Source organism: Phoca vitulina, unplaced genomic scaffold (assembly GCF_004348235.1).
Source record: "Phoca vitulina isolate PV1807 unplaced genomic scaffold, GSC_HSeal_1.0 scaffold7, whole genome shotgun sequence".
Classification (NCBI taxonomy): domain Eukaryota; kingdom Metazoa; phylum Chordata; class Mammalia; order Carnivora; family Phocidae; genus Phoca; species Phoca vitulina.
The window spans coordinates 60,487,071-60,510,021 of NW_022589710.1; the positions used below are offsets into that span (position 1 = coordinate 60,487,071).

Here is a 22,951-nt window from a genome sequence, read left to right on the forward strand (position 1 = left end):
GAACACAAGCAGGGGGAGTGGCAGGCAGAGGGAGAAGCAGGCTTCCCGCTGAGCAGGGAGCCTGATGCGGGGCTCGATCCCGAGCCTCTGGGATCATGACCTGAGCCGAAGGCAGACGCTTAACCAACTGAGCCACCCAGGCGCCCCGTGGCTTACTTGTTTAAAGTTAGGGTTTGGTAATCCTGTATCCTCGCTGGCTGAGCGTGCTGTGCACCGTTCTAGCAGCTCCGGCGGATGAGTATTGCTTATGAGCGGGCACGTGAGTTTCCTAGGGCCGCTGTGACAAAGTAGCACAGGCTGGGGGGCCAAAAACAACACACATCGATTCTCTGGCCCTTGTGGCGGCCAGAAATCTGAAATCGAGGTGTGGGCGGGGTTCGTTCTTTCTGCAGATCAGGGCGAATCCGTTCCACGCCTCTCTCCCAGCTGCCGGGGACAACCTCGCTCGTCTCTGCCTGCGTCTTTCCGTGGCTTCTCCTCTCTATGTGTTTGTGCCCCACGTCTTTACGTGTTTTTATAAGGACACCATTCATGGGATGTAGGGTTCACCCCAATCCAGTCTGACTGCACGTTCACTCGATGACCTCTGCAGACCCTGTTTCCAAATGAGGTCACATCATCAGTGTATGTATAGCGTGGAGGGATGTGGCAGGCGCCCGGGGCTGGGGCAGAAGAGGTCAAGTTCTAAAGAAACAAACAAGAGCTTTCATCATTGCTCATGACTTTACAGATCCGCAAGTTTAACAGTAAAAAGGTGACTGGGCCACTATGTCTAGACCCTGGGCCCTAGGCCACAAAAAGGAATGAGCTCTGGTGCCTGCCCCCCATTTGCAGACCAGCAAAGGGACAGTTGGTGAACTGAGTTTAAAGGAGGTGTGGCTTTCCATAAAGTGCCTGGGGCACAGAAGGGGGAGTGGCTGACTTTATCTTAAAGGTTTCAGGTGTGCTCTGCAAAGGTCAGAAAAGTCCCCATGGCAAGCGAAAGCGGCTTTTTTTTTTCTTAAAGATTATTTATTTATTTATTTGACAGAGACAGACTGAGAGAGGGAACACAAGCAGAGGGGGAGCTGGAGAGGGAGAAGCAGGCTCCCTGCTAAGCAGGGAGCCTGATGTGGGGCTCGATCCCAGGACACTGGGATCATGACCTGAGCCGAAGGCAGATGCTTAACGACTGAGCCACCCAGGTGCCCCGAAAGCGGCTAACTATTGAGCGCGCCCTCCCAGTGTGCTAGGCTTGGCTAGGACTTTTTGGCCCCAGGCTCCCTTGGCCCAGTCACTTCTTGAAAGAGTCAGTGAGGCACCAAATGCCAGCACTAGGTGGCGCTATGGGCCGCCCCACCGCTATTCATTCGCAGAGGGTGCTAATTCCTTGAACTGATGTTTCTGACTTTTCCAAGTACCACTGGTCCTGTAATCGACTAAACGCCGTTTTAAAGTGTTTATATCTACCCTAATGGGAAACCATTATATCTTTGCCATAAATAGATGATGAATGTGAACTTCTTTTTAAAAATCATGTTAACTGTTGAGCACAGTGTAGTATGTTGAAAGAAGGCAAATATAAAAATAAAGCGATTGGAACAAAACATGTTGGTTCATGTATGCCCATCTCGCAGATCACCGATGCAGTGAAATACTGTCCTGGGCTCTGAAAAAAGAACAGCCTGCTGTCAACTAGATACAGGCGTGTTTAGGGTGGGAAAGGCTCCTTCCTTCTGCAGGTGGAGGAACTAAGCTCATGGTTGGAGCCACGCCTGGGACCCAGGTCCTGCCTTCCCTTCCACCACACGGATGTGAGAAGAACCTTAGGAAATTGGAACTGAAGTGTGACACCCTCAGTTTCTCAGTGGCTCTGATGCCTAAGAAAATTCACTGTGCGCGTCCCCAGCACAGGGAGCCTCACCTATTGGGCATATGGAACCCTGGGATGAAAGGAGTCATGAGGGTGGGTGGCAACCAAGATGGGCAGCGGACCTCAACCAAACCGCTTAGCTTCTCTGGGCCCCTTGCCCTGAGGGTCCAAAGCAGGGTGTGGTGTGGTACCATGTTCCCCTTTCAGGCACAGTCCAGCACCCTACCCCTCCAAGGAGCCATATCCACCATGGGATGAGCTCTTGGGCAAATGCGTTGATCCCTCTTTGTTGTCAGAGCTGGAAAATATCGGGGTCACCCTCACTCTTGGGTTACCCATGCAGCCAAATCAAGTAAGGTTCTAATAGGCCCAAGGGTTCTTGGGTGAAGAGCCAGTGGCCCTGGGCCGGCATCCCCGCATCTCCTGGAGGCCAAGACAGATCTGGGCAACTTGCCTCCTGCTGGTCCCTCACAGCTCCTCGTCAGGCCGAGATGACCCCGATCCATTAAATGTTTAATTCTGCTTTTACAATCTGGAGTCTTCTGTGTCATTTTGCCCCAGATGATGACTGTATATTAAAGATAACACCAGCTGCTATAATAATCCCCTGGGATCTCAGTGGATTAACACCATAGAAGTTCAGTTCCCACTTCCCTTCAGTCTGATTGGCAGCCCATGTGTAGGGGGCTTTGGGATGCCAAGACCCACCATGAAGATGGCAGGCATGGCCCCCACCCGCAGAGAGCCTCCTTCTGTCTGGCAGGGACACTCATCCAAGGCTTTTGTCATCTCTCCCCAGTATTGTACCTGGAAGGCTCAGTTCTTGTGTTTGAGGACATCTTCAGACTGATCGCATTCTACTGTGTCAGTAGGTGAGTACACCTGGCCCCATGGAAGGGCATTGGGGTGCAACAGACGTTCCTGCACCCTTGGGTGGGGGCGAGCGCAGGGGCCCCCAGAGGGAAAGGTGCAGCCCAGAGGATGCAGAGAGAGGGGACGGTCCCTGGCTTTGCCCTGGTAACCATGAGGGGAGGTGTGGGCTCTGAGGCTATCTTGGTCTGGCCACGCAGGGCCCCTCCCTCATCACCACCTGCCCCCCCCCCCCCCCGCGCTCACTGCCCCTCACCCCAGCTTCCAGGACAGCCGGGGACCGAGCCGACCTGACCCGCCCTGTTGCAGGCAGATGGCACTTCCTGTGGGGACAACAGGAAGGGCTGATACCCCTCAGCGGGACAGAGCCTGTGATACTTAAGTCGCTGCTGGGTGGGGTGGGTGACTGGTCACCACCCTCAGAGCCGCTCTGTTTACGCAGAACTGGTTTCAGGTCAACAGGAACGTAAAAATACACCCTGGTGCCATAATGGCTTAAACTGCAGGGCCTTGACGAGGGCTGGACGGGGTGTCTCGGGGTTCAGGGCTCCAGGCCCACGTCTTCGTGCTCCAGAGAGACCCATCCTTCCTGCCGCTCAGTGAAAACCATGCTCATCCCAGAACAGCCCTCCCACCTAGCGGGACCCTCCTGGGCTTGGACGGGCTGGAAGGGTGATGCTGGGAACAGCAGCTGCGAGCCGCTGACACCTGTCGAGGGCTCGCAGGTACCCAGCGCTGTGCTATCCATTACCTTCATAAATCTTGCAAAAGTTCCAATTTCACAGATGAGGAAGCTGAGACTAAGAGAAGGAACTTGCTCAGGTTGCGCAGCTGGCCGATGGCGGGGTAGAGATTCGAAGTACGTAAAGCTCCCAGGTCCGTGAGCTTTGCTACGACTGCCCCACTGTGTGCCTCCCATGATAATTGGATGACCTAGCATGTTCCTCCGGGCCTGCGAGGCAAAGCAGCCGAGGCCCCCAGGGCTGTGGTGTCCTGCGACACGCGAAGCTCTCAGGCAGACAGGCCCGTTCCTGCTCTTAGAGGTTCCTATCTCAGGAGGGGTGCCCAGCGCAGCGCTTGGCACACCCAGGTGCTTTAAATGAATAAATGAATGATGACGGGGCGCCCGGTGGCTCAGTCGTTAAGCGTCTGCCTTCGGCTCAGGTCATGGTCCCAGGGTCCTGGGATCAAGCCCCGCGTCGGGCTCCCTGCTCAGCGGGAAGCCTGCTTCTCCCTCTCCCACTCCCCCTGCTTGTGTTCCCTCTCTCGCTGTGTCTCTCTCTGTCAAATAAATAAATCTTTAAAAAAAAAAAAAATTGAATGATGACATAATTGCAGAGCCCACAACTTGAGCTCGCTACCTAATCTCTCTGAGGCTCAACTTCCTCTTGTGTGAAATGGGAATAATAGCCGTTAGACAGGTGCTGGGGAAAGAGAGGATAAAGAAGCAGCACGCTGCCCACCAGCCAGAAGGTGTCCTAGTTCCGTTTCCATGGGGGGTAGTGACTTGGTCTGTCCAGGGAGATCTGGAGCCATAGTCACCAAGCTCACACTGTCACCTCCCAATCTTTCCGCCTCTGGAGGCTGTTTCTCTACGTTCCAGAGAAGCAGGTACCTGTTTGCCCGCCCTCGACTGCTCAGGGAACCCACGAGGAGATCACAGGGCACAGAGCCTGTATGTTTGGGTGTCAACATGCTGTATTTAGTGTCAGTGCCAAGGCCGTCTGTCAGGGGTGAGGTGCCGTGGGAGGAAGAACCCCAGGCTAGGAGCTGGAGACAGTTACCTGGCTGTCACCTGGCCTCTCCTGCCTGTGGTTACCTCACCTGTCAAAGGGATGGTAGCCAAGAAGGAACAACACGGCTCCAGAGCGCTCATTGGAGGCATGCCCTCCCCCCCACCCCCTACCCCCCACCCCCAGCTCAGGAAGATACAGGTCCTGCTTCAGGGTGCTCACCCTAATGCTCCAGGCTGGATGGTAGTCCGGTGTGAGGACTAGAGGGGCTTCCCAGACCGGACAGGGTCCCATAGTCGCCCAGGGAGCTGGTTAAAAATACAGACTCCTGCCCGCGCCCCCCCACCCCTGAGACTCTGATTCAGCAGCTCAGGGGTGGTGCACAGTAATAGCCGCTTAGCCAGGACTCTCTTAGGGGCAAGAGTTGAGAGGACTTGCCCCCAAAGAGAGAGCAGCGGGGAGGAAGGGGGAGCAGGATGGGGCAGGGAGAGAAGCCCAGCAAGGGTGCGATTGCAGGAGACATCCCAGCCTCAGCAGGGTCCCTGGGGGCTTTCAGGAGCATAAGAGAGACCTCGGGGTCATTAAAGCCAACGGGGCTGGGCTCTTGTACCCCCAAGCCGGCCAGCCAGCCAGCTCCCACGGCAGAGGCATTTGAGGCTCTCCCTAGGGCCAGTGGGACAGGCAGTGAGGCTCCAGCATGCCAGAACAAGCCACTGAGGCCCTCAGGAGCAAGCCCCGCTGAGGCCGGGCCGTGGGTGGGCAGAGCTGGTAAGAGGCGTCCACGGTCCGGATAGGGCAGCAGCGGTGACTGCGAAAATCAGCTCCCCCTGACCTGACGTTTGTGCTGAGTCTGGCTTGGTCTGCGCTCTGCCCACGGAGTCCTTTCTAGCCCCTACCGTGGCCTTGCGGGGCAGGTGTTCTCATCTGGAGACCCACTTCAGGGGCTGATGCCCCTGCCCCCAGGTTGTGCTAGGGGTCAGACACGAAGATCCTTGCAAGGGGCTTGCCAGAGGGCCTGGCGTGAAGTAAGCACTCCAATAGCCATCACGTGTGTTCTTACAGACAAGGAAACTGAGGCTGGGGGTGTCTCCAGCTCGGGTCGCACAGCTAAGTTCTCAGTCGATTTGAACCCAAGCTTGTCTGGACTCCAGAGCCCCGGCTGCTTCTTCCCAGCCCCCTGTACAGGCCTGGGGCCAAGAGGATGCACGTGCTGTTCCCACGCAGCCCTCCCCTTCCATGTATGGGAGGCTCTGGGCCTTCTTGTGGAAGAGGTGCCATCGGAAGCCAGGCAAGGAAGGGCAGGAAGAGAACTCTAGGTAGAGGAAAGAGCACTTAGTGGCGGGAAGCTTGGGCATGGCAGCACGGGGAGAACCAGACACGTGGGCAGGGATGAGAGAGGAGGCCTTGAATGCCATGCCCAGGAGCTGTGGGGACATCCTTCCTCAGCTACCATTAGCCACACTGCTGCTCCCCGTCCGTGTGCACTGTAGCAGAGCTGCATGGTTGCAGCAGGGGGTGGAATCAAGGCAAGGGGAGAGGGGAGACAAGCCCGGGGCCACAGCAGCCATGCCGGCACTATGAGGAGGCCCCTGCCTCAGCAGTGGTTGGAGGAACTGAGAGGGGTAGGGACAGCCACTGCAGAGAGGAGTGGGGGAACAGAGGAGCCAGGGAGATGCTGGGGCTGCTTTCCTCAGCAACAGAGGCATGAACGCACTTGATCATTTCTTGAACACTTAGTACGCACCAGGCGCTCTACTAAGCCCCTTAGAAAGATTGTGAGGACAAATCCTCAGCACACCCAGGGGTCAGGAATTAGTAGCCTTGTGAACTGGGGGCCATTAGCCTCCGGGTGGGGTTGCTGAGCCCTCAGGGGAAGAGAGAAGGAGCATTAACTAGAGAGTATCATTGGTATGTGGTGTTTTTCAATCCTGGGTAAAAGCCAATTAGGGAGTGGAGTATAACACAAAAGTATATTTGGTTTGGTCTTTGTCCCCATTCCTGACACAAAGCTCCTAAAACCCCCTTGGGATTTCCTGAGTGTTGGGGGGGTTGTTAGTCATAATGAGCTACCTGAGTTAGTGCCAGAATGGACACAGGCAGGGCCCCTAGGCGCCCTCGGGAGGGGCTGGTCACAGGGAGACCCGGTGTTTAGAGGGCTGGAACTTCCAGCCCCACCCACCGACCTCCCACTGGGTGAACACATTGAGGTGCGGGGTGAAGCGGGGGGCATGGCGCACCCAGAGAGGCATGCAAGCTACCTTGCCTACGTGCCTCTTCACGCTGACTCCTGAGGCGTGTCCTTTATAATAAACCGGTAGATGTAAGGAAAGTGTTTCCCTGAGTTTTGTGCACCATTCTGGCAAACAGTTAAATGTGAGGAGGGGTCCGTGGGGCAAGTAGGGGTGGGCTGGGACTTGCAGCAGGCATCTGAAGGGGGGACGGAGTCCCGAGCCTGTGGGGTCTGCACTCACTCTAGGTAGGTAGCGCCAGAACTGAATGAACTTGTGGGACACCCTGTTGGTGTGCGGAGAATCGGAGAATTGACGGTTAGTGTTAGAAAACACCCTGGAGGGGGTCATAACGTCAGTCTAGTGGATCATGATGGCGCTCCTTTTTTTTTTTAAGATTTTATTTATTTATTTGAGGGGGGTGGGAGCGAGAGCAAGCTTACACAGGGGGGAAGGGGCAGAGGGAGAGAATACCCAAGCAGACTCCCCACTGAGCACGGAGCCCAACACGGGGCTCGATCTCACGACCCATGAGATCAGGACCTAAGCCGAAACCCAAGAGTGGGATGCTTAACCGACTGAGCCATGCAGGCGCCCCATGACCGCTTTCCTTTTAAATGAAAATTTTAATTAAACTGGTAAATATGAGAATGTGTCTGATGTAACTTGGAATAAGTCTTGTTTTGCTAAACTCTTGCTTTAGTTATGTGTATGAGTGTGTGTGAGAGAGTGTGTATGTGCACACTGCCTCATGATGCCAAATGTGTTTCTTACTGGCAGTCATGGTCAAAAAAGTTCGAAAAACACTGGCTATAACAGAGGCCTCTAGGGAGGGGCATCTCCCACCCCGGGAGGTACACAAGCTGACTCACCAGCGTGTGGGGGGGCAAATGTTAGAACATTCATTCTTATTCCATTGGAGCAATATTCCATTTTACAAATTTCTGTTTTTGTGAATGTTTTTTAATGGACTTAATTGTCCATTACATAAGAAAAATATAAGAATGAGAATATATTATATATATTCTCATATTCATGACAATATATATGTATGTATGTATATGAGAATATAAATATGAGAATACACACACACACACACATGCGCACACACACACCTGGAGAGATGCTAAATTTTTATTGTTATCGATAGCCCTTGCTTTCGGGGCTGTGATTCCCATCCCAGGCTGTGTCCATCAGGATCCCCCTGAGAGCTGGTGAAAAATAGGGATTCCTGGCCCACCCCCAGACCCAACCCTGGGAACCTACATGCATAGTTCTGGGGATCTGCATTTTTAGCAGCTCCCCCATGGGATTCTGATCCGGAATTAATTAAGTAATATAAAGGTATTGATGCCTACCGATAGGGTTGTTGTGATATAGTAATAGCTGATTACTGTATATCAGGGTGCTTGGGTGGCGCAGTCGGTTGAGTGTCCGACTCTGGATTTCAGTTCAGATTATGATCTCAGGGTCCTGGGATCGAGCCCCGTGTTGGGGCTCCCTGCTCAGCAGTCTGCTTCTCCCTCTGCCCCTCCCCCCTAAAATAAATAAAGCTTTAAAAAAAATAGTAATAATCTCATGTGACATAAGGCCTGCAAACACCCAGCCCAGGACCTGGGCACATACTGGTTGCCCAGCAAACACCCCCTCCTGTGGGTACTTTCCCTTGGATCAGAAGAGGCGGCCCCTGGGTGAAGTGGTGAATTGGATGATGCGGCAGGGACAGATGAAATCCTTGAACATAGCTGGGTCATGGAGAAGGAGGAGGTCCCTGGTGCAGCCTCAAAGGCTCTGTAGAATCTAAGTAGATGTCGTCAGAGGGGATGAGCTCCGTCCAAGGTGGGAATGAGCGAGGCACACGCACTATAGGAAAATGAGCATGCTGTCTGGGGAGGCAGCCGGGAGGCCCCTGAGGGCAAGGGAAGGGTCTGTGGGGGGCAGAAGGGAGGAGCTGGTGGGAGAGGCAGAGCAAGGACCAGGCCCCGGGAAGGCGCTGGATACAGCAGTCCCGGCCCAGAGCCGGTCCCCAACCATCCCTGCAGCGGCGTCTTGACCAGCACACGGAGCAGGTGGCGGAGGGGGTGCGGGGGATGGTCCTGGTGGCTGGGGGTGGGCACCAGAGGAGCTGAGTGACCCTACTGCCCATGGCAACATACACAGAGACCCAGGAGCCACTGGAAACCCAGCCAGCAGGCCAGACAGCCAACCAGGTAAACTGAGGCAACACGGGACTAAATCATACCATCCTGCAAATTTAGAGATTGAGGTAGTGGTGGCCTGAGGTGGGATGAGTGCTGAGGGCGCAGTCTGGGTCTGGGCCTGACCAGCCCGGAAGGGCCGACTGGTAGCCTTCCCTGGGGAAGTCTGACTGTGTGCTCGTCCGGGAAGTCTGACTGTGCGCTCCCTGCCCGGCTCAGTGGGGAGCAGCAATGTGGAGCAGGCAGGAAGGGCCCTCTACCCAGAATGGCACCTTTAGAGGAAGCTACCTAGGGTAGCTACCTAGGCTTCCCGAAGGCCAGGAAAACCAGGGACCAGGGAGAAGAGTCTCCCATTTCTGTGGGTCCCTCAGTGCTGGCCCAGAACTAGATCTGACTGGTAGCTCCCTCAGCCACAGGGCTCAGCCCCTCAGCCCCAGAGAAGTTTCCAGTCTGCCTGGAGACCCCAGCAGCCAGCAGGATTGCAGGGGGCCAGGGAATGGACACACGGGTCCCTCTCCCCGACATGACCTCCGGCCTTTGCTGTCTCCACAGAGATTTGCTGCCCTTCACGCTAAGGCTGCCCCAGGCCATCCTTGAGGCCAGCAGCTTCACAGACCTCGAGACCATCTCCAACCTGGGCCTGGGTAAGTCCCCTCCGAGATTCAGGGGAGGGGGCAGGGCTTTAGGACGTGGGGCCTCAGGACTGCTGACCAGCAGGGGCAGCCCCTCGGGCTGAGTCCCAGCTCCTGCGGGACCACCGTCTCCCTCCCCAGGCTGCCGAGCCCCTGTAGCCCGGAGATGCTCCCAGTTTTCAAAGGGGCACGTTTTACAGCCACCCAGAAGGTCTGACACACAGCCTCGAGGGGTCTGGAGGAACCGGGGGCCGGTCAGGGCCAGCACAGGCTGACCTAACGCAGGGCCGAGGCTCTGGGAAAGGCTGAGCGGAACCCCCAGGTCTTTGTCCGCTGACCAGAGCCGGGCACCAGCACGACCCCAGCCCTGGCTCCAGTCCCACCCTCGTCAGAAGGAAAAGCAACAGGAACATGACTGTGAACTGGATGTGGGATGAGGGATGGGTTAGGAACTCACGCAGCCCCAGTGACCTCTCCCCTGAGGTCTAAAGTGGCATAATGATACTTTTGGTGCTTCGTACTTGCTTGGCATTGTCTTTGTGTCATCCTCGTGTCCCCATTTTCAATATACAAAATCACGTCTGAGCACAGCTGAGAAGCGTGTCCAGGGTGGGCCAGATACGCGCCGAGGGCTTTCTGACACCAAGCAGGGCCTCCCAGCCTCCCCTCGGCTACACCTCACGACCTTCTCTGTTGTTTTGCAGAGGTCAGGGGCCAGTTTGAAGCCAAGTCAGCCGGGAACATGAGATGCATGGGCTCGGTCTGGGGAGGGGTCTGGGGAGGTTTACTTCTGACGGGAGGGGTCTGTTTGCGCCAGCCCTTGGCCCCGCCATGGGGTTCAGGCAGTGTTGTGTGCTGGTCTCAGCCCATCGATGCCCGATGTTGTGGTTGGACCGGCCCTCGTGGTTCTTATGACGTTTGCAAGATGCCCTACGTTTGCAACAACCATCAGGAGACTTTGAAAAAATAAAGTTTTATTGCTCACACGACCTGGAAACTACACAGCACCCCTGGGGCCTCACGGTAAGGTCGTGGGGAGAAAGCGCACGTGTAGTTCTGGAATGTGGGTGAGGTCCAGAGCCGTCGGCCAAGACAGAATTCTTGAGACACCTTTGGTGCAAAAAAGTGGTTTTATTAAAGCACGGGGACAGGATCCTTGGGCAGAAGGGGCTGCCGCACTGGGGATATGAGGAGTGACTAATCATATACTTGGGAGTTGGGGGAGGTCAGGACACAGGGAGGCCTCCCAAAGGATTTTCATATGCTAAAGTAGACTCTCAGGATCCTGGGGGCCCGGCTATTGTCAAGCTAACGTGGTTTTTCCTTCTAGTAAGGAACTAACATTAAACAGTTGGGAGTTTCCAGGAGGCATGTCACGCTCTGCCTATCTCAGGCAGTGGGCTGCAGGTCATAAAGAAATTAATTTTGTTTCCTTTCCCTTCTGCCTCAGTTTCCCACATCACTCATGGAAGGGAGGGGGAGGTTAGGGCTCCAGGAAATTGAGTCTATGGGTCTCTGGAAGTTAGGCTACTGATAGGAATGCATTTTCCTTGTAAATCAGTAAGGCATTGGTAAACTGAGGGAGCCTCCTGTCCTGCAGGACTGTGATTTCGACCCGTGAACCATTTGTTTCTCCCTTCCCTTAGTTTTAGGGCAGCTGGGAGGGCCTGAGGAATGTCTCACGTATCCCACCTGGGAGTGCAGGGGTGGGGAGGGGGTTGCAGGGTGTCAGCTTGTGTTTTGTCCTCAGCTGCTTTCTGCTCCCTCATCGTGCGGGCCTGGGGTTCTGCTTTTATTGGGGCTGACGGTGGGGACCTAGGGTTTCGCAGGCTCACTCTCAGTTGGTGAACTGAAAACAAGGGAGGGGAATTTAATATGCCGCAAGAGAGGAAAACAACAACAACAACAAGTGGCCCAAATGGTCAGTTAATCTAAACCAACCAAGATCTCTAAAGCAGAGGAGCTTTGGTGGAGGAAGGCAGCCTGGCCGTTAATCTAGTCTTGGGACTAGCAACATGTTTATTCAAGATAATGAAGGATGCCTCTTCCATCAAAGCTTAAGTCGCTTGCATAACAAAAAGCAAAAAAAAACTGGGAGGGATTATACTGCAGGCAGGTGTCCCTGGACTGACCTTCACCTATAGCACTGATAGGAAATATGCAAAGGCAAAGAAAATATGCCCAGGGCCCCCGGACACACTAGGCATTGTGCCCTGCGCATCTCTCATTGTTCCAGACGAGGCGTTCTCCTGACAAAGAACTGAAACCCACTCGAACTAGCATAGATAAAAGGGGACTTCGTGAAGGGACACTGGGAAATCTCCAAGAAACAGAGCAAAAGGTCAGCCGGGCTTTGTGGGTAGCAACGGCCGCCCCCCCCCCCCCCCCCCGCCCCCCCCCCCCCCCCCACTGCCGGCGCCGCTCCCCTCCGCCCCCACCCTCCCTGCTCTAAAGCCAGCCCCACCCCACCCGCTGACCTTGCCCTTGGAATAAGTTGTGAAGCTTACGTGTCTATCAGTAGTGTCTGCAATTTACTTTTTCTGGCATTCTACTCACTTTTTACAAAACGAGCAGAATGTAATAAATATCCAAATCATTGCAAAGCCTGGGTGCTCGGGCAGGGATGATGTTGCTGAAACAGAGATATTTCTTTGCAGGGTCAGCACCATGTGATAACCCAGAGGGGTTGCTCATGGCTCATGAGCGGACCTCAGAAGGTCCAGGTTTGGCCCTGGGGAGGCCGGTGTTCCAGGGGGCACTCTATAGAGGTATCATCCTGGGGCCATAAAACTAACACAGGGAGCAATCCAGCATGAAATTACATGCAGTTAGTTGATTCTAAGTGCAAGAGGAATGTAGAGAAACCGATGGTAAATAAGGGTTAGATTTGCAGAGGGTCTCAGATGCATTGGAGGTATATATACGCTTAATATGTTTAAAACATGTTTGGAGAAAGCACCTGTTCTGCAGCTGTAGGCAGTTTGCATGGAATTTGCTTTTTCCTTTACATTCTACAATGAGAATTTTCCTAGTTATTAAACACCCACCGACAACCCAAGTGTGAATGACAACTCAAGGGTCCAACCGCCCGTCCTTGGGATGCCACAAAAATACGTGTTCACTAAACTCATTGGACTTTCAAGCTGTTTCCATGGCATCTGGAATACTTGGCTGCATTTACTCATCCCCTCTCTGTCCCTTCCGCTAACCCGGGGCTCCCCAAGCGTGAAACCTTCATCACCTTGGCCCTCCGAGCCCACAGCCCAGTACCTGGCTCAGCCCTGGCCCTCTGAGGATTGTAGGAGCGGACACCCGGCAAGAGGCATCCCCGGCCGAGTTGCAGGACACTGCCGGGCCAGCGACACGTCCACCTCGGTCCGGGGACAGCGCAGAGGCAGGGAAGACACGGCTGCTCCGGGCGTCTCCGGCAGCTGAGCCGAGGCTTGGCGTGGTGCCCGTGGGCCCGGGCGCCCCCCGCTTTGCCAACCACTAGCATTGCATGACTGGGTTCCGCTTCTCCCCTGGCCTTGGCATACTGCAGGCTGCAGAGAAAGTTACCTACTTCCCTTTTTTTTTTTTTTAGCATAAAGGCCCGCACTGCCACTGTGGTTCCCTGACAGGTCCCCAGACCCTAGGATGCAGCTCCTCGGTCCCAGCTTCCCCCACCCCTCAGAGTGGCATTGGCTTTGAGGCTGTGCCTGCCAGAACATAACCACCAGGCTTATCTTAGGGGCCGGGGAGCAGTTCCTAGTCACCCAGGCCCCGGGCCCATTGCTCTGAACCCCATTGTTTGTGCTGGTCCTGCCAGAAGCCACATGCAAGCGGTGGAAAACGTGTTCTTTTTCTTTTCTGTGCATGATGGCCCCACCTTGCTATCCTGAGGCAGGCTGTGGGGCTGGCTGGAGCTCCTCGGCCCTCTTTTTGCCCTCCTCCTCCCATTTTCTCGTCTCTTCTTGCCTGTAGCCATCCTCCCCTGGTTCAGGTCATCCCCACGTTACCATCAAAATGACCCTTGCCTAAGTGCCCCTGCTCAGAACCCCACCTGACTGTCCACTCTGGTGAAGCTCATGCACTCGTGTGAGCCAAGGGGCTGAGCTCCTGCTCTGGGCCAGAATGCCTTAGGTTCTGCAAATACTTAGATGAATGAAGCATTGTTGTGCCTTATGGAAGCTCACAGCCTGGAAGGGGTGGGAGGGAGTCAGACAAAACCCAAGAATTCCAGTCCCAGGGCTAGTCACGTGGGTCAGGGTGTGCCCCAGAGCTGGGGGAACTCAGAGGAGTATACGGGAGGTCTGAATGTGTCAGGAAGGCTCCACCAAACGGTAACATTTGACCTGGGTTGTGAGAGATAGTAAGAGTTTGCCAGGTCGAGAGGGTAGGAAAAGGAGTCTAAGCAGAGGGAACAGCATTAGCCAAGACCTTAAGGTGGGACAGCCCCATGACATGTTCAGGAAGGAATGAGTAGGTAACTACTCAGTAGGTGAAGCTGGAAAAGATGTGCAGGACCAGATCCCACAGGCCTCGAATGCCAGGCTAAAAGTTGGCAGTGATTTGACCCTGAACAAAGAGCAACCAAGGGTCTACTCTGTGCGCAGCATCACAAGGAGGAGACTGGACGGGGGTGTGGGCAGGCTAAGGCCAGGGTCTAAGTGAGCAATGAGAATGTCCAGGCGTAGGTGGGCAGTTCCTCTCATCATCTGCCCCATGACTTCATCTTTACCCTAAGGAAGTTCTTAAGAGAACTTGGAGGTGAGCATCAGGGGCCTCGGCTCACACATGGGGCTGCTGCCAGTCCACCTTTGAGTCAGACTGGCTTCTCCTTGCTGGGAATACTTGCAAGGAGACAACTTGGTACTGGTCCTGTGTAGACAGGGCACATGGTGCTTCAGGTGCTTACCCCTTGGGCCCAGAACATCTGTGTGCTTGGTGTGAAGCACCTGGGAGAGTGGATCAGTCATGGAGAGGTCAGTAGCTGCCCCAGAGAGCAAAGTGCAGGGCCCGGACAATCTGAAAAACAGTCTGCTCTGGACGTGAGAGAGCCCAGAGGCTCCCCTCCCACGCCGGGCTCTGCACGTCCGCAAGCAGGGGCTGTGAGGCACGCAGAGCTTTGTGGATTGGGAACAGTTCACGTGAAAGTTTGTCATCCTTGTTACTATGGAGACAACTGGCCAGCTGCCCCAGGCTGCCCCACACAGGGTCTCTGCCCAGGACAGGGCTGAACGGTGGCCCCACTCTCCTTCCCTGGAGGGGCACACACTCCGGGGTGGGGGAGGGGATGCACACACTCACTTTCAGTCAGTGTCCCAGCAGCCCCATTGTCCTGGATTATACCCCGCTCCCCGTGACTGAAGTTGCCACCCCTGGCCAGCAAGGTGGAAAAGGCCCCCATCTCTGGGAATGCCTGTCTCAGGGCAGGCGCACAGTGGCTGCTGTCGACCATCTTGTGATGTTCCCTTTCTTTCAACGTCTAGAGCCTATGGTATTCTTACAACATCCCCAGTTCTGGGGCGCACACCACGCTGTCACTCCGACCCTGGGAAAGCAACTCAGATGGGAAGTGTTGCAAGTTCCTATGAAGGAAGACACAGAACCTGGGGGCTGAGCACACAGGTTTTAGAACCGGGTTCAAATCCCGGTTCCTCCACTCGCCAACCTGTGACCTTGGGCAGGTTGTTTAATCTGTCTGGGTCTCTAATCTTCATGTCCTCTGGGGACAATACTAGGATTTACACCAAAGGTCTGTGGTCAGGGGTCGATGAGATGACCCACGTAAAGCAAGTTGCCCACACAGTCAGAATCCAATGCGTGTTTGTTCCTGACGTTATTTTTGGCAGTTTTCTTAGTGACGAATCCCTCCCAGAAGTAAGGAGCTCGGGATGAGAGGCTGGAGGCCTGGCCCCATGGTTAACAAGGGACTCTGCACTATCAGTCTCTAAAATTAACAAGCTGAGGAGACTGGTGTCCCTGCTGCTCTCCAGGAGGAACTGCTGGAGTGAGCCCAGGGTGGCCTATACACCGTCTAAAATGATTCGCAAGGGCGCCTGGGTGGCTCAGTCGGTTAAGCATCTGCCTTCGGCTCAGGTCATGATCCCAGGGTCCTGGGATCGAGCCCTGCGTCGGGCTCCTTGCACGGCAGGGAGCCTGCTTCTCCCTCTCCCTCTACCAACCACTCTGCCTACTTGTGATCTCTCTCTGTGTCAAATAAATAATTACAATCTTTAAAAAAGAAAAAGAAAAAAGAAGTGATTCACAAAACTTTGCGCCCTTTTTGGAGGATCCTGAGCTGCCATCAGCTCCTCAATAGTACTTGGTACCCAGAGGTCAGGAGCTCAAGAATTCCTGAGCTAGCCAACCACCTGTGCCCTTTCAGCTGGGATGTCCCATGGCCCTTACCCAGAACAAGCCTGGCGCTGACCAAGCTTGTCTGGAGAGGGAGAGGCCTGCATTGGTGGCCACAGCCGTGGGCTGTCTGTGAGGGATGGGTCAGGAGAAAAGTCTGTGCTAGAACCGAGAGCCAGCAGTGCAGGGTCCTCCTACCCCACTTTCTGACCCACCCCCCTTTACCACACACACACACACACACACACACACACACACACGGGAGGCATGGGACATTTGCCTATTTTAACACAGAGATTGACAGTCCAAGGCACTCTGCAGTGGGGCCGGTGTTCCCCATTTGGATGGTCAGGTCTGAGCTCACCGGCCACGATGCATACTTCGTTCCTCCTGCACACAGCCACCGTGGTGGCCAAAACAGGTCCAAAGCACCTTTCCCTGTGGGGATCCCCATTCTAGAGATGACCAGAGACGGAGGCCTGGAAAGGTCAAGTCACCTGCCCCAGGGCACCCAGACGATCAGCTGCAGAACCCCTTGCCTTCTGTCCCCCCAACACGTGACTGCCACCCCCCCAAGCCATCGGTGCCCTCCTGGTGAGCTCTCATGTGCCAAGGGGCAGAGCTAGAGCTGACCCTGTCACCATGGGTCCCAGCCCCACCCCCGCAGAGCCCCAGACGATCAAACGGGGCTTCCCCTCTCGAGGCAGGAAGTGGTGGGAGAGGTTTAAAGCAGCCTGAGAGGGGAAATAACCCTCAGAGCAGTGAAGCAAACGCTGGTCACAGCCCTGCCCCCGCCCCTCCCACAATCACCAGCCCCACCCCCACCCCCACCACCCTGCCGGGCAGGCAGCAGGGAACCTGGCTTGGGGACTGATCAGCCTCTCCCTCTCTTGTCTCTACAGGCTTCTGGGACTCCTCACTGAACCCCCGGCGAGGTGGTGGGAGCCCCGCGGAGCCCCCAAGAGACCCAGCCCCGGGAGCACCCCCAGCCTCCAGCCTCAGGTCCAGCGCCCATTACGAGAACTGCTCGTGTGAAATTGAGCTGTCCGTAGGAAATGACCGCCTGTGGTTTGTGAATCCGATTTTCATCGAGGACTGTGGCGGCAGTGCCCTGCCTGCCGACCAGCCACCCCCTGGAAGCTGCCCCTCGCGCCCGCTGCCTCCCACCTCCTTTGCTACCTCACCCACCTCCAAGTGGGCCCCTCGCCGCCCAGCACCCCCTCCCCCAGCACCCCTGCTCCAACCCTCTGGCCCGCTCCGGCCTCCTCCACCCCCCTCTCCTGTTCTGGCCTGTCCTTTGCCCAGTTCCCCCCCAGTGGCTGCTCCCCTGCCTCCAGAGGCCCTTCCTCCCGCACCCCCAGCGTCCGCCCCCCACCTAGCACCCCATGCCCCAGGCCCCCCCGACCATCCAAGCCAGCCACCCATGGCAGCCTGTGAGAGGCTTTCACGGCCCACAGGCCTGGGCCCCCTCAGGGAGGAAGAGATGAAGCCAGGGGCATCTCCTGGCCCCTTGCCGCAGACCCCTGCCCCTCCAGTCCCAGGGAAGAAGAACTTCCCTGCTGCTCCTCCCAGACGCCGCATCTCTGAGAAGGTCTCCCTGGAGGACCAGAGCGCAGGGAAAGTGGACAGGGGGATGCCTGCAGAGGGGGACCAGCTAGGTCTTTCCAGGGCATCCCCGCTCAGCCTGCCTCCCCAGGGGACCTCAGACAGTCCTGGGGACAGGCCTCAGAGGACAACAGAGCAAGGTCAGGAAGCAGCGGCCAGAGCCAGTGAGCCGGGCAGCCTGCCAGAGCCGCCGAGGAAGATCCGACAACCCCCAATCCCGCCCCCCAGGAGGAAACGGATCTCCCGACAGCTGGCCTCAGGCCTTCCAAGCCCCTTGGAGAGCACCGAGTCGTCCACGAAGGAGGGAGCCCCCGAGAAACCCATGCCCGGTCCACCCAAAGAAGGCCAGAGCCCTGCCTCCCAAGCCAGGCCCCAGAGCCCACACGCCCCGTCCGGCACCCGGCCCCAGAGCACGGCAGAGTTCAAGGGCTCCCTGGCCTCCCTCTCGGACAGCTTGGGAGTGCCCGCCTCGGCCACAGACCAGGACTCCTACTCAACGAGCAGCACGGAAGAGGAGCTGGAGCAGCTGAGCGGCCCCGGGGGGAAGAAGAAGTCCTCGGTGATCCTGGGCAAGGCGCGCCACCGTCTGAGCTTCGTGAGCTTCACCAATGTCTTCCACGCGCTCCTCTCCAACAACCGCAAGCTGTCCAAGAGGGTGGTGGAGCTGGCGCAGGACAAGGCCTCGTACTTCGGCAACCTGGTGCAGGACTACAAGGTGTACAGCTTGGAGATGATGGCGCGCCAGACCTCCAGCACGGAGATGCTTCAGGAGATCCGCACCATGATGACCCAGCTCAAGAGCTACCTGCTGCAGAGCACCGAGCTCAAGGCCCTGGTGGACCCCGCCCTGCACGCCGAGGACGAGCTGGGTCAGTCTGGGGCCCGGGGGGGGGGGGGGGCTGGGAGTGGGCAGGAGGGAGGGGTGATTTCCAGAAGTCCCCCCCCTTTCCCACGAACTGAACCCCTCTGCTGTGCGGCCGCTTACTTCCGAGTTCGCCCCTGTGCCAGTTAGATGGTGGAGGAACCTCAGCCCCAGGCGAGGCCGGCCGGACCTCCCCGACCCCTCCTGCCCAGGATGCTACTGATTCCATTAGGGAGACACTTCGCAGGGAGCAATTAGAGGTAAAAGAAGTACCAACCACCGTGCGTGGTTGCGGAGGGCCGGAGCGGTCTCTGCAGCTCCTGGGGCTCTCAGAGATGCAGGCCCCCTGGAGGGCACAGGCTGCAGCCCCCTCCCTTTGGAGATGAGGAAACAGGACCTGTCAGGGGGAAGGACTTGGCCAAGGTCACGGAGCCAGAGGCACTGGGGACACTAACCGCGAGTCCCTGCCTTCGGGTCACCGCACCTCTCGCTGCAGAGGCTCTGAGGGCAGTGGGGTCAGGCTACGGGCCTGGAAGGATGGGTGGGGGTGGGCTGAGGCAGACGAGGGCAGGCACATGTCCTCCTGTTGCAGAGGCTGGAGAAGCCAAGGGGAAGAAGGAGGCGGTAGGATGAGGACCCAGGACAGGGAGGGCCGGCACCAAACCCAGATGTGGGCCGAGCCCAGGCCTGTGTGGCAGGGGAACGTTATCTGGATCTCTACTGAGACTCAACCACGGGAGCATGGGCCCCTTCCTTACCCCCCAGGGATAGGGCAGCTCAGGTGTCCCTATAGGGACAGCACTTGTGCCCTGCCCTGGGGATGGAATAGAGCCAAAAAGACTTCCCAAGAACATTTCCCTACTGTCAACCAAAGTGGACAAGTATCGCCATGGTGTCAGGTAGACATGGGTTCACATTCTTGTTCATGCCCACGTAGCTGAGGCCCACACCATCAGAGCCTGAGTTAGTCCGTCTGTAGAGTGGGGATAATGGCATGTGGGTTGCAGAGTTGCCGTGTGATCGAAGCCGACTAAATCCCGTCCCACTAGCCGATCGGGATGCCTCTCAGATAAGATGACATTTGAACAACGAAGGAAGAGGTCATGTATATAGCTGTGGAGTGACTTCTCCAGGCAACGGGAATAGCAGGTGCAAAGGCCCTGAGGCAGGAACAGAGCAGCAAGGAGGCCAGGGTGGCTGGAGCAGCATGAACACAGGGGAGCAGGCAAGGTGATAAGTGAAAACAGACTACAAGGGGGGGCCTTATAAGCCATGGGGAAGACTCTGGCTTCTACTGTGCATGAGATGGGAGCCACTGGAGAATTCTGGGCACATTGGATTATGAATGTCATAATCAAACATGCCATAACAGGATTATGCTGGTTGGGGTGCTGAGAATAGATGAAAAGGGGCCAGGGCAAGAGACTACTCATATAACTCAAGGAAAAGATGATGGCAGCCCAGGTCAAGGTGGTGGCCGTGGAAGTGGTGAGAAGGCAGATTCTGGATATACTGTATTCTTGAGCCTCGAGGCAAGTGGATTTGAGAATTCAAAGAGAGACATCAAGAATCATTCTACCAAATATTTACTGGGCACCCGGGCCCTACATGTACAACTGCACAGGTTGTATACTGCACAACCACCATGTAAATAGTGCCCTTTGAAGTTATGCATTGGTAGGCAGCCCTGTGAGACTCTCATCAGTTCCAGGCCCTGTGAAAAGCATTAGGACGCAATGTTTCAGTCCCAGAGGGCTCCTGTACCCGCGTCTTCGTGCGTGGCTGTCTGCTGAATGTACTGCAGGGCCTCCTGTGTCAGAACTACGAGGTGTAGCTACTGGGGCACTGAGGATATCCTTCCGGGGACCGGGAGATGGGGACAACCACACTGTTGGGCACCAAAGCTGGGTGCCTGGGTTCCTCACCCTCCCGCTCTTGCCCCCCTACAGAAGCCATCGTGGAGTCGGCCTTGTACAAGTGTGTGTTAAAGCCCTTGAAAGAAGCCATCAATTCGTGCCTGCATGAGATCCACAGCAAGGATGGCTCGCTGCAGCAGCTCAAGGAGAACCAGCTGGTGATCCTGGCCACCACCACCACGGACCTGGGTGTGACTACCAGCGTGCCGGAGGTGCCCGTCATGGAGAAGATCCTGCAGAAGTTCACCAGCATGCACAAGGCCTACTCGCCCGAGAAGAAGATCGCCATCCTGCTCAAGACCTGTAAGCTCATCTACGACTCCATGGCCCTCGGCAACCCAGGTAGGCGGGCAGCCGGAGGAGGCTGGGCTAGGGGCTCTCTCTAGGAACAGCAATATCATATGGGCCTGTGACCCCTCCCCAGCAAGGACTCCGGAGCCCTTGGAAGGCACTAGAGAAGGCTTTCCAGGTTCCGAGGCCTGTTGGGGCAGGACGGGGCATGGTGGGGTGGAATTCCTGCGCACCTCTCTGGGGTTACCTGGGGATCAGGTGGAGGGCCGTGATTAGCTTCCACACTGGAGGAAGGCCAAGCACACTGCGCGTTCGTGTTGATTCGGAGAAGGTTCTCTATTAGTGTCTGAGGGCTAGTGTAACAAAGTACCCCAAAGCAGGTGTTTGGAACAACACACATCGATCGTCTGACACTTCTGGAGGCTGGAAGTGGGAGATCAAGGTGTCACAGGGTCATACTCCCTCAGAAGGCTCAAGGGAAGGCCTCTCTCCCAGCTTCTGGGAGTTCCTTGGCTTGTGGCAACACCGGGGCATTCTCCCTGTGTGTGTGTGTGTGTGTGTGTGTGTCCAAACTTCCCAATTTTTTGTGGCCCTCAGGCATATTGAATTAGGAACCCCCTCCCTACTTCAGTATGACCTCATCTTAACTGATAACATCTGCAATGACCCTATTTCCAAATAAGGTCACATGCCCAGGAACCGAGGGTTCGGACTTCAACTTACGAATTTCAGAGGGAAACACTTCAACGCGTAACAGCCGCTCCAGCTCCAGTCAAATCCGTCCGCATTGATTGTTGCTCCCCTGTCGGCGTGGCAGTGACGCTGATCCGGGCAGGCATGCCTGAGCTTGTCTGCGCCTGAGCTTGCCTGGGCTGGCTCGGGGGGCCGCGGCCGGAGGGGCTTGTTTGGAGGCAGGCTGGGCTAGGAGGGCCTTGCTCGTGTGTTGGGTGGTTGCCTGGCGGTTGACTGGCCAGGAGCCGGCTGTGGAGCCACATATTTCTCTTTCTCCAGCAGGTTAGCCCGGGCCTATACCCATGGTTGGGGTCCAAGAGGGCAAGCGAAGCCCGGAAGGCCTCCTCAGGCCTGGGTTTGACTTGGCACAATGACACTCGGACATATTTCACTGGCGTTTTTACTCACAAGACCAGCCCAGATTCAAGGGGCAAGGAACTAACCTTGCTTGATGGGAAGAGCTGCGAATTAACATCGCAAGGGGCACGGATGTAGGGAAGGGAATCACTGGGACCGTTGATAATCCGTTTACCACAGGGCTCCTCTAGGCAGACAAGAACAGGCACGACTGCACCATGGTGCACACCTTAGTGAACAGAATGGTGGCTGGATTTCATGCCCCGATCACCTCTTCAGCGGGATGCCCTTGTTTGGTGAGCAACCTGTGTGACTGTACGTGGCAGCGGTGGTGATGGGGAGTGGAAGGATTGTGACGTCTGTCGCCACACAGACTTGGGTTTCAGTTCCTGATCTATCACTATCTGTGTGACCTCGAATGATTTACTTAACCCCTTAAAGGCCAGTTTCCTCACCTAAAGAAGCTGTTTACAAAGGGGACACTCAGACCCCTAATGGTTCAGAAGCCATACTAGTCACTTGTGAATATTAGAAGCAACGTATGTAAAACGTCAACCTCAATGCAAGTACATGGCAGGCCCAACCAGTGCTGGCTGTTTTAGGCAAGGGATTCTCTCCGTCTGACTTGGAGAAGAGCAGGCCCGTCTGACCACAGGCCAGGAAAAAGCAATTGAGGGATGGTGCAAGGCCCCCTCCCCCAGGAAAGCTCCCTCACAGGCCTGGTACTGGCCACAATTCCAGGTTGGAGTCACTCTTTTGGGTTAAGCTGACCTGCATCCGATTGCAGTCTTAGAAGGAGCATTGTTCCCTGAAAGCAGATCCCATGTTAAGTTAAAACTCCCCAATCACCGTTTAGCAGAATGTTGGAAATGGATTGGGAGAGAGAGCCTTGTAGGGGAGATGGGGTGGGGAAGTGGAGATTTCGTTATCATGGGGCGGATGTAAGGCTTTGTGACCTAGGGTCTTATGCCGTCTGGACCCCAGAGAGCCGTCCAGCATGTGAACTCCACTGCCAAGTATATTCCTTAAAAACCCCTAAGGAAGTAAGATGAGGGGCCTCAAGCAGCCTGCAGAACCCCAAGCTCTCACGACACACTCAGTCCCAGGGGTGTGGAGCCCTGGGGCAACATCCAGCATGCCTCCCAGCAGCAGCGGGAAGCTCAAGGTTAAGACCCTATGGTGGTGTGGCAAAGGGCTGGCCAGGACCTTTCCAGACCTTCTGAGAGCGAGAGGCAAGCCAGATCTGCAGCAGCTGGGTGGGGGGAGCTCGGGACGTCATGCACAGTGCGGTGAGGGAGCAGCTAGATCGAGCCAGACAAGAGACAGAGCCCCAAGG

At 56.1% G+C, this 22,951-nt stretch overlaps 1 protein-coding gene across 1 annotated transcript in view; it reads left to right on the top strand.

Moving 5' to 3' along the window:
- Positions 1–22,951, top strand: part of RIN3 (Ras and Rab interactor 3) — a 123,197-nt gene that overhangs the window by 75,787 nt on the left and 24,459 nt on the right. The window contains exons 4-7 of the mRNA XM_032404692.1: positions 2,652–2,724; positions 9,434–9,525; positions 16,755–18,326; positions 20,269–20,577. Of these exons, the coding sequence (XP_032260583.1) occupies positions 2,652–2,724; positions 9,434–9,525; positions 16,755–18,326; positions 20,269–20,577 (2,046 nt within the window). The remainder of the gene's footprint in view (positions 1–2,651; positions 2,725–9,433; positions 9,526–16,754; positions 18,327–20,268; positions 20,578–22,951) is intronic.